Below are 9,928 nucleotides of genomic sequence, written 5' to 3'. Positions count from 1 at the left end.
ACATATATAGGTTCATATTTAAAAATTCTTCATTTTAATTAAGCGTTTATTCATTGCATACATTATATAATTTATTTGCATTCGTTTCGTTAATCCTTTTGTAATTTACATATTGTTTGTGATATCGCAAGCGCTTTTCAGATTTCATATCGTTTCGAAAAATTAAGTTGTTACAAGACATACAACATATAAAAATCAACTAAATATATAGTACATAAATCAACATTTAGCATCAAGCATACATACGTAAATACACAATTCTTCGTTTCTTTTATAAAACATAGCTGGTAATGATAATTAATTGCAACTTATTGCTAAACTTATAATGTGAGCCCCCAAAAAACTCTGTTCTAGATATTTGTACACAATCCAAAGGAGTTGAGTTTCTTTAACGCACCATAACTTGGTATAAAAATAATAATAATAAAATAACTCGAAAAATAGCATACAAAGAAATTGCATTAAATATATAATTACTTCAAGATTAACTAAGTTTTAAGTGTGTAGAATTGTTTTAATTTTTTTTTCTTCGTTTGTTCGTTATATATGCAATTTACTACTAATAATTTTGTGCGGCAAATTGGTTCGTGTGTTTGTGGGGTTGTTGTTGTGGGGAAAAACAGTAGAACATAATTATGGGGAAAAGAAATTGCGAGTAAAGCTCGATTATAACGCTATCAATATAGATATATGCTTATGTATGTATAAATATGTAAAACTGTATAACCACACGTCCGTGTCCATCCGATTTGCGAACATTCATAATTCCATTATTTCATACAATTATAATGCATTATTTTCATCAGGCTCTAGCCCCCAACCAGCTGGCATGTACTACATGTATTATGGTATATTTATATGGATTGTTCAATCTCGTTTTGCTTTTAGGTACGACGTACTGTATATATGGGTGGTGGTTGTGGGCCGAACGCTGTTAGAAACGGCTGGAGAGGAAGTAAATGACTGCCGCGAGCGCCATACAACCCAGCGGCAATGCACGCCGATACAGCAAGTGATTATTGTAGCCCAGCGGCTGCTTGAGACGCAGTTCAGAGATCTCGTTGCGTAGCAATTGATTGTGACTCTCTGACTTTTCCAGACGCTCTTTGTACACAATGAGCTCCTCTTCGCGTTCCACTTGCGCTGAATTCATGGAATTCAATTCATCATTCCAGCCGGCAATTTCACTTTCGCTGGAGAGCAGCGGCTGTTGGTCGTCTGCCAGCTCAGATTCGTCAGTGCTTGGTTTACGTTGAAACTGCTGCTGTGGTTTTTTCTGATTCAGCAACAATTGCTCTTTCAGCTCATTCATTTGCTGCTCCAGCGCACTGATGTCCTTGGTCAGCGTATTTGATTTGAGCTTGTAGAAATTGCATTCCTCCTGCAACATATCAATGGCCTGATGTGTTGGCATATCCGTATCCTCGTCATCAGGACTGCTGCACACCAGTGTCTGCTGTGTTACCAGCTTATTCTGTTGCTCTTCTTCAATGCCATTAAGACGTGCGCCGGCATGCTTAGGTGATTTATGTATAAACTCGCTGGCAGCAGCAGCTTCGCCATCGGCGGATTTCTCTGTCTCTGTTGGCTCATCATCGCCAGAGTCGGCATTATTATTCAATATAGCATTCAAGACATCGCCACCGTCGGCGCCCATATTGAGATCAGAATTCTTAAACCACTTGAATACAGTATCTTTGCGCACAACTTTTTGCTTCAATTCAAACTCTTTTTTCATTGCACGCTTACTCTTTTTGCTCTGGAAAAATAATAATCAATAAACTAATTAATAAATCTTGACTTAAATAATAAATACTTACGCTTTTTTGTGTGCCTTGTGTGGTCTGTTGCTTCTCCGGCTCAACCGTTGTCCCATCTGTATTTTTCTTATCAATCGAACCGTTCTTGCCTTCGTCTTTTTCTATATCGTGCTCGTCTTTGTCTGCAAGCGGTTTGTCTGCATCATCGACGTCGTCGTCATCGTCATCGTCGTCGTCGTCGTCGTCATCATCATCGTTGTCGTCGATGGCTGCATTCAATTGCTCCAGCACCTGCTGCTGCTGCAGTGCCTGTTCGCTGTCCTGATCAGCTAAAGATCGCTGCAGTTGCGTCAGCTGTTGGCGCAGTTGCTCCATTTCAATTTCTTGTACGCTCAGCTGATCCTTCAGCTGTTCCAGACGTTTCTCCTCGTCCTCTTTAGCCTCTTGCTGTTGGCGCAGCGTTTCTTGTTTGTATTCCATATATTCCTGCTGCACTTGCTCCAAGCGCGCATTGAAATCCTGCAATGTTTGCTTGGAGCTAACAATCTGTGCCCGCAATATGTTGCACTCGTTATCCGAAGTCGTATAGGCCAGCTCCATTTTGGATAGCATCTGCATGGCCTCACAGCGATCCTGGTAGACCTTGCGCAGTGCCTCCTTGGCAGTTAGCTGATAGTTAGTCTTATCCTCCTAGTAGCTTGACAACCTGCAATTGTAATCATTATAGTGGAGAAAACTCGAATAGTACACAAGCTCGTAGCTTACCTCGTTGCGCAGCGCATTCTCCGGCACATTTTTCTCCATGACCTGCAGCTTTTTCTCGAGCAGCGTTATCTTATGCAACAGCTGATCCTCGGTGATCATGCTCTGCCAGCACATGCTTGAATTTTTACGAGTCGTATCCAGCACACCCTGCAGACTGCTTAGCTTCGCTTTGAGCATCTTTTCGCGTTGCGAGGCTTCCTGCAAAAACGTATTGAGCCGTTGGATCTCCTCGTAGCTAATGCGGTTTGGTCCGGTAAGCTGCAGCTGCTCCGTATCTATTGAGATGGCCTCGCGTCCATCAGGCAAAAACAGTGTCACACGCGCTATAATGCAGCCATGCACCTCCTGGCGTGAATTCTCAATTACTTCAACGCCAAACTTGACGGTGTCGCCATAATGCAGCTCGGACGGCTCGTTGCCCAGTTTATTGTCGTTAATAAATGTACCATTGCTGGATTTGGTATCCTTTACCCAAAAACGTCCGTCTGGTGTGTACCAGAGCATGGCATGATTGCGCGACAGCACCTTACAATCGAATATGGCATTGCCTTCGCTAGCCTTGCTCTTGGCTATCAGACGTCCCACCTTACACTCTTGATTGGGTGCCAACAAAATGCTGCGAGTCTCAAATTTGTGCGATTTACCCTCGCACTGCAGCACGATCCTGGCCTCGCCTGTGTTGGACGCAATATCCTGCGCATTTAGCAGAAGCCCTGCCGCGGCTGCGCCAGTTGCAGATGCTGCCGAGTTTTCATTTGTAGGCATTTGCAGCGTGTTGAGCGCGCCAAACAAATTGTTGGTATTGTTGGCATTCAGCACCGAGTTAATCGCCAATTGCAGCTGCACTTGCTGCTGTGCTATTTGATTCTGTAAATTAATAATAATTAATAAACTTGTAATTGAATGAAACTGATTTAAAACTCACTTGCAATGTGTTTGTATTCGAGTCACAGTTGTCAGCTACTGCTGCTGCTGCTGCCGCTGCCACTGCAATTGTTGTATTGTTGTTCTCCTGGTTTTCCAGATTATCATTGGAATCATTATTCATATTGTTGCTGTTGCTGTTGTGATTTTCCGGCGATTCGCGCGTTTCTGTTTCATGTTTCTCGCGCAGCTCCTGCTGTTCATATTTTTTACTTGATTCCATTTCCATTCTCTGCTGATTCTTTCGTTTATTATGGCGCTGCTTATGCTTATTTTGTTGTTGCTGCGGCAGCGGCTGCTGACGCTTCTGCGCCTCTCCACCTGGCCTGACCGTCTGTGGGGGCTCCGTTATTGCTGCTGCTGCTTCCAGAGCAGCCTCAACGCTGCTTGTGCCGTTAGTAACTGCAACTGCTGCTGCTGGCGTCGCAGTCGCTGTTGTTGTGATCACTGCTGCTGCGGTTGTTGTTGTTGTCACTACTGCCGCAATGGGCTGCTGCTGCTCAGCGTCCTTGTTAATCTGCCATTCGTTGCTGACCAAGACCATTCCTGCAAATCGTATTGGGCATACGTCACACACACACACAGACGGTTAAAACGGGTAGAAAATTAACAAACAGATAATGTATTGGGAATCAGTTAAAATTGTATTTTAGGTTGGAGAGTTTAAAATTTGTTTTTAAAGTTACTAAATTTGTGAGTACTGAACGAGGCGACCGAAAAGTTACTTTTATACTAAATTCAAACGCCTGCTCTGCGCTTGCTTAGTTTAAAAAAGTTTCTCACAATTTTTTTGAGCAGCCGAAAATACAAAATAAACTTCAGTGCAGGCGCAGGCAAAAGTTGTGATAAAAATAGATTATTTAGAAAATAATATAATTGAAGAATAGGCAGGGCAAACAAATTCGAGTACGCAGTGTATGTGTGTGCGTGTGTGGGCGTGTGTTTAGCTATGTATGTATATGTACGCACATTATGTACATGTATGTATTAGATCTTCGGGCGCGTCTGCTCTACTTTGGAGAAGTATGAGAGTAGCCAAGCTGAGCCAGAGAGAAAGAGGAAAAGACCGTGCCAAAGTTGCATTTATGTTTTATGCGTGCGTTTTATGTAAAAGTGTGTAATATGCAGACATGTACATATATACATATATAGTGCAATAAACTGCCACAATAGTAACTCTTGTTTCCCCCCCTTACCTTGCACAGTGACGACGAATGCACTTCCATACTCCAACAGCAACAACAACAACACTTACTAGTACTCGCTGGATATGCTAACTACAGTTACTGCTGTTGTTGTTGTTGTCGTAACTGGGCGTCGTTGGCAGTGGGAGTGAACAGCAAACACAATGCACAACTTTTGTTGATTGGCGTGTGGAGCAGTAGCACAACAACAACAATAATAATAACGCTTATGATCTCTGCGCTGCCTCTCGTCGTCTGCCTGTCTGCGCTGCTGCTGGTGCACAAACAACAACTATAACTGCAGTGGTCGTGAGTTCAACATGGCAGAGATATATACGAAGGGGCGAGGTGCTGGCTGTAGTTTTGAGACTGCATTTAGTTATGGATTTTTTTCTTTTATTTTCATTGATACACAAATTATAGGCACTGGGGAGCCGCGGCTAATTGAATTTAATTACAAGTGTCTCTGTGTGTCGTTGACATTTGAAGAATTTACCGTTCTGCTGCTCTCTGCTCATTTGCTTTGGCTTACATATTCGCGCAAAAGATGAACGAAGAAAAAAAACAGGCGCACACACAGTTTCTGATTTTCGTATATGAATTTAACAACAAATAGCCTGGTCAACAGGCAAGCGGCGTTGGGCTTGGCACTTACCTTGGGTTTTTGTTACGTTGTTATTGTTAAATTAATTTTGCACCACAGCGAAAGCGAATAATATAACTGCGTTAATTGTTTTCAGTTCTGAAACCCTCGACAGTCGCTAGGTGTACCACACACGTATCGACTGTCCTATTGTGAGTTGTCACCAAATTGTATAAATGTTCTGGCAACAAAAACAACGCTTGCTTTGATGAAACGTGCAGCGCACTGTCTCTAACTTGCTCCTTAATGTCAAATACAGCATGTTCTAATCAGGTTAAGAATTAATAGCACCATTTTCACAATAGAAATACAACCATCATGCAGCTGTGTAGTCGTAACGTGTAATGGCAACCCTCTCGTGCTTATCGTTAATCGATAAGTTGTAATCATTTTCAAAAGTGAGACTTGCTGTGGGTCGAAACACTTATTGATAAACAGTTTTGCCAATTGTAAGCTTAGTTTAATTGAAAACTCTTAAATTTATCAAAATTGTAAAATCCAGCGCGCACTTGCCGTCCGCCAAAAAATCGACCATTCAAATCTACAACGGCTGCAAAAACAAAAAAAAGGTGAAATTTACAGGTAAAGCGTTTTAAAAAAAAATAATGGCAACACTCACCTTTAATGGCGCTCTCAATACGCTTGAACTCGACAAATATTTTGACAGCATCTTCGGGTACAGTGCCAAATGCCTCATGTATAATAACACTGTTCACATCGCCATATTTTGTATTACATTCATCCTTAACTTCTGGCTCGAGATCCTCATCAACGTCGCCCGGTCCAACCATGTTGCGTAGCAGCACCACCTTACTTGGCGTCTTCATAATTTCTGTAATGCTTGGTTCAGTGGCTGCTGCTGGAGCTGCGGGTGCGGCGGGCACAGGCGGAGGCGGCGGCATAATAACAGCAGTGCTTGAGGCTTGTGGACTGGAATTAGTTGGAGTTGAGCTTACAGTGGGCAACTGGGGTGGTGGTGTAGGTGGTGGTGGTGAAGAGGGTGCTGCTGGTGGCAAAAATACATCGTTCTCATGTATAATACGACCTCCGCGCTTTGAGGTCTTCTCTACTTGCAATGCCATCGACATGCCCTGCTCTGATTTTCCCAAGCCCTGACCATCTTTGAAACCATATTTTGCCATAATTTTAGCAGCCACCGAGCTGGCAGAGTAAGGTATAGTGACATTCGAAGAACTGTTGTTACCGCTATCAATGGAGAGCGAGGGTGGTGGTGCAATTGCTGCGCCGCCGCTCTGCTTGGATATTGATCCCATTGGAGGTGGGCTGTATTTATCCTCTTCGCTTGGTCGCTGGCTAAAGCCGCTGAATTTCACTGGAGGCGGTGAATTGTCATGAGTGTGTGTATCGCGGCGTCCACTGCGATTTCTTTTGCGGTCGCGGTCGCGGTTTTGCGGTTCTCGATCTCTATCCCTATCACGCTCCTCTCGCTGCCGTGACTTGTCATGACCCTTAGGTTTATCCTTTTCTCTTAGTTTCTCATACTCATTGGGCCACTGCGGATCATACTCGTCCACAAAGTCCCAACCGTCTGTCTTAATGCTCTCCAGCACAGGTGCTGGCGCTAGTGTTGTGCTCGTGGTTATGGGCTTGACGGCCAGCGACATTGGCGCAAAGTTTTCATGATCTGCCGGACGTTTAGCGCGCAGATTTACAACCGGAGTCATTAACTAAAGAAACAGCATGAATGTTTAGCTTTTGATTACAAGATATATTAAGTACCCGAGTCTCACCGGTTTTTTTATCTGATCCCTTATATGGGGTTTGGGTAACTGTGCTTTTTTTACGGCCAGCTGTGTCTGCAACATCTTGATGCCCGATGACCAGCCATCTACCTGGCTAGCACGCGGCTTGGCGTCTATATCATCGTATAGGTCCATTTTTTAATGTTTACAAATTTACGCAAAAAATTATGTTGTATACATTTGTTCTAAGATGATGCAGCGTTGTGCAGCACTGCTCGTCAGTGCTGGCTTGTGCTTATAAGAGGTAGAAGACTATCGATGGTCACACAGGCTCGTTCATTAGTTCATTCGTTTTTGCAATTAAAAATATTTAATGAAATTTTCGTTGAATACAAAAAAATTACCGCTTTGTTTTTAAAAGAACATCAAAAAATATATTTTAAAAGTGCGTGCATAAAAGTGCATTGCATTTATTATAAGATCAAAGATGGGACACTCTGTATGTTCAAAAAGCCATACTATCAAAGACTGTCGATAGTTATCGATGGTTTGGAAACCAAGTAGTAAAAAAAAATGGGCAATGAAGGCAGCAAATTAAAAGGTTTAATTATTGACCAAAATGCTGTAGAGGTGAATGACTTTTGGGCGCTTTACAATGCCGAATCACCAAACACATCGAATGAGGAAGGCGTGGGACATGGACAACAGCTATCCATATTCAAAGGCGAGGTGCTGGTAAAGGGACAACTTTGGGCCAGCATTGGGCCTATGGAACGGGCTATTAAGGTAGGCTGTTAACAAGCAAGTCCTCATATATGTCAAATGGCTTATTTTGTATTTCTGTGGCTCCAGAACCTGATGATCTATCGCCATCCGTACATACTAAAATATACATGCACCTGGGAGCAGTCGGGACAAAAACATTTGGCAACAGAGCGTGTGCGACCCCTGAACGATGTGCTTAGCCAGCAAAGCGATATACAGGTGTGCCTAGGCCTCCGCACCATTTTGTGCAGCTTGATATTTCTCATTGAGAAAGCGCTGGCGCGGCACTTGAATATCTGCACACAGTCCATCTATGTGACAAGCAAGGGCAGCTGGTGTTTGGCTGGTTTTGAGTATGTGTGGAAAGCTAAGGAGCTTAATAAGCAGCTGCTGGACTTGGCGCATAGCTTTCGACAGCCGCAAGCCATGGATGAGGCCAATGGCGCTGAGGCCCTCGAGCAGTTTGCCTTTGCGACGCTCTGCGAACAGATTTTGAACAAAGTGGACGCTGGCGCAGCTGTTACGCCGCATGTGCTGGAATTTCGCGAGTATTGCAGCACACATCTAAAGCATCAGAATACAGAAATGCGTCCCAAGTTGTCGGCTGTGTTGCTGCATCCGTATTTCAATCACGAATTTGTGCTTATACATTCCTTTCTGTTTGAGTTGCCGCTCAAGTCTGTGCAGGAGCGCCAGCAGTTCTTCAGCAGCCTCATTGAACGCCTGCGCTGTTTCGACGAGCAAGTAGTCGCCTCACAACTGGCCAGCGATTTGCTCTCTCGCATGGTGCTGCTAGATCCCACCGCACAGCAATGCGTAACGCCATTTGTGCTGCGCACCAAGACAGACCAAGGTGCCACAGCGCTATTCTCGCCACAAACATACGTAGAGTATGTGCTTCCGCATATACTTAAAATGTTTCGCTTGCGTGATGCTCAGATGCGTCTGATACTGCTCGACTATTTCATGGAGTATGTGCGTCTGCTAAGCGATGAGCAGCTGCAGCGCGAAATACTGCCACACTTGCAGCTGGGCATGAGCGATACAAATGATCTGTTGGTGGCCAAAACACTGCGCTCGCTAGCGGATTTAGTGCCCATTTTGGGTGCTGCCGCTGTGCTTGGTGGTGATCGCAGACGCTGCTTTTCGGATGGTCGCCCACATGCTGCTGTGTCAAGCGAGAGCAGCGCACCGCGTTCCATTACGCCGCTGATGAATGCCAGTGCTGCGGATGCGGATGATTATATGGTCTCCGGCAGTCCGCTGCCTGTTGAGAGCAATATGGCGCCCATAGCGCTGCGTCTGAGTCCCGATGGCGGCGAGGATGACAAGAGTCTTACAACTTTGAGTGAGAAGCCGCTGGAGCAGAGTCAAAGCAGCGCGCCGGATAGTAATTCAGAGCTGGTTGATCTGACACTGGTCAGTGATGGAAAAACTCAGGCAGAGGATGACGAGGAGGCAGCTTGGTCCGACTGGGATAATGCGGACGAGCTGCAGCGTCTGCATGTCAAGCAGCTGACCATAGATGAACTCAATCTAATAGAAACCACCAGCAGCAGCTCCACACAGGCCACACAGCCCTCACTCACAGACTCTTTTCGCACCGCCTGCTCCCAAGTATCCACAGCAGCTACTAAATCAATCCCGCCGCCGCCATCCCTACGTAAGCCCATAGATGATCTTAGCGTTTTGGATATACAAGTACAACCCTCAACATTATCCAATGTGGCTGGAACGGCCGAGTTTGATTTCTTCAAGGACATGGAGCCAGTTATTGAAACCAAACCAGCAGCTAGCAGAGAGACGGAGGTTGTGCATGTGGACGCAAGTCGCTTTGCGACAGCCGCTGACCATGATACGGATCTGGATGCGCACCAAGGCTGGGGACTCGATGAGGATGACGATGCGGATGATGTCATTTGGGGCGACAGTGCACTGACCACCAGCGTCTCTTAGGATAATTACACTTCGTTACATACCAATCGAATTCTAAGCAAAGTCTCACGCATTCAATACGTTCAAAAATAAATTTCTGTTCCATTCTAATCTTTAAGTACCATTAATGTACATATGTATATGTGTATATAATTATGTCCAGAGTGTGTAAATAATTTAAATTAAATTGCATTTTCAAACATGCTGCTTTGTTGCAAAATAAATTTGGTTTTCCATTATATAACCATG

At 44.4% G+C, this 9,928-nt stretch overlaps 3 protein-coding genes across 5 annotated transcripts; 1 reads left to right on the top strand and 2 right to left on the bottom strand.

The window, feature by feature from the left end:
* Nucleotides 1–456: 456 nt before the first annotated feature.
* LOC108608293 (sarcolemmal membrane-associated protein) lies at nucleotides 457–5,440 on the bottom strand. Of its 3 annotated transcripts, none has more exons than XM_033293446.1 (4): nucleotides 3,451–4,141; nucleotides 2,511–3,392; nucleotides 1,821–2,450; nucleotides 457–1,759 (listed from the first exon to the last, which is right to left on the bottom strand). In XM_033293446.1, the coding sequence occupies exons 1-4, from the start codon at nucleotides 3,991–3,993 to the stop codon at nucleotides 935–937; spliced, it is 2,880 nt and encodes a 959-aa protein (XP_033149337.1). In that variant the 5' UTR covers nucleotides 3,994–4,141; the 3' UTR covers nucleotides 457–934. The 3 variants fall into 3 exon arrangements, with proteins under 3 accessions (XP_033149337.1, XP_033149336.1, XP_033149335.1); XM_033293445.1 differs by lacking the exon at nucleotides 457–1,759 and adding an exon at nucleotides 5,289–5,440 and having other exon boundaries at nucleotides 2,343–2,466; nucleotides 2,526–3,392; nucleotides 3,451–3,995; XM_033293444.1 differs by lacking the exon at nucleotides 457–1,759 and having other exon boundaries at nucleotides 2,343–2,466; nucleotides 2,526–3,392; nucleotides 3,451–4,150.
* Nucleotides 5,441–5,722: 282 nt separating this feature from the next.
* Nucleotides 5,723–7,296, bottom strand: LOC108600623 (splicing factor 45). Its single transcript, XM_017988311.2, has 3 exons — nucleotides 7,028–7,296; nucleotides 5,896–6,964; nucleotides 5,723–5,826 (listed from the first exon to the last, which is right to left on the bottom strand). The coding sequence occupies exons 1-3, from the start codon at nucleotides 7,172–7,174 to the stop codon at nucleotides 5,732–5,734; spliced, it is 1,311 nt and encodes a 436-aa protein (XP_017843800.2). The 5' UTR covers nucleotides 7,175–7,296; the 3' UTR covers nucleotides 5,723–5,731.
* A 232-nt stretch (nucleotides 7,297–7,528) lies between these two features.
* On the top strand, nucleotides 7,529–9,870 carry LOC108597071 (protein-associating with the carboxyl-terminal domain of ezrin). The gene is made up of 2 exons (XM_017983405.2): nucleotides 7,529–7,765; nucleotides 7,832–9,870. Exons 1-2 carry the CDS (start codon nucleotides 7,553–7,555, stop codon nucleotides 9,698–9,700), a joined length of 2,082 nt encoding a protein of 693 aa, XP_017838894.2. The 5' UTR covers nucleotides 7,529–7,552; the 3' UTR covers nucleotides 9,701–9,870.
* Nucleotides 9,871–9,928: the final 58 nt, after the last annotated feature.

This window comes from Drosophila busckii, chromosome 2L (genome assembly GCF_011750605.1).
Source record: "Drosophila busckii strain San Diego stock center, stock number 13000-0081.31 chromosome 2L, ASM1175060v1, whole genome shotgun sequence".
Classification (NCBI taxonomy): Eukaryota; Metazoa; Arthropoda; class Insecta; order Diptera; family Drosophilidae; genus Drosophila; species Drosophila busckii.
This window is presented reverse-complemented; position numbering and strand designations above follow the sequence as displayed.

Excerpts from the sequence above, each read along its gene's own strand:
- LOC108597071 (XM_017983405.2), top strand. The coding sequence starts at position 7,553 with ATGGGCAATGAAGGCAGCAAATTAAAAGGTTTAATTATTGACCAAAAT. Across the intron at positions 7,766-7,831 it reads CTATGGAACGGGCTATTAAG|AACCTGATGATCTATCGCCA; the intron begins GTAGGCTGTTAA and ends CTGTGGCTCCAG.
- LOC108608293 (XM_033293446.1), bottom strand. The coding sequence starts at position 3,993 with ATGGTCTTGGTCAGCAACGAATGGCAGATTAACAAGGACGCTGAGCAG. Across the intron at positions 3,393-3,450 it reads CGAATACAAACACATTGCAA|AATCAAATAGCACAGCAGCA; the intron begins GTGAGTTTTAAA and ends ATTAATTTACAG. Across the intron at positions 2,451-2,510 it reads ACGAGGTAAGCTACGAGCTT|GAGGATAAGACTAACTATCA; the intron begins GTGTACTATTCG and ends TCAAGCTACTAG.
- LOC108600623 (XM_017988311.2), bottom strand. The coding sequence starts at position 7,174 with ATGGACCTATACGATGATATAGACGCCAAGCCGCGTGCTAGCCAGGTA. Across the intron at positions 6,965-7,027 it reads GGGATCAGATAAAAAAACCG|TTAATGACTCCGGTTGTAAA; the intron begins GTGAGACTCGGG and ends CTGTTTCTTTAG. Across the intron at positions 5,827-5,895 it reads TATTGAGAGCGCCATTAAAG|CCGTTGTAGATTTGAATGGT; the intron begins GTGAGTGTTGCC and ends TTGTTTTTGCAG.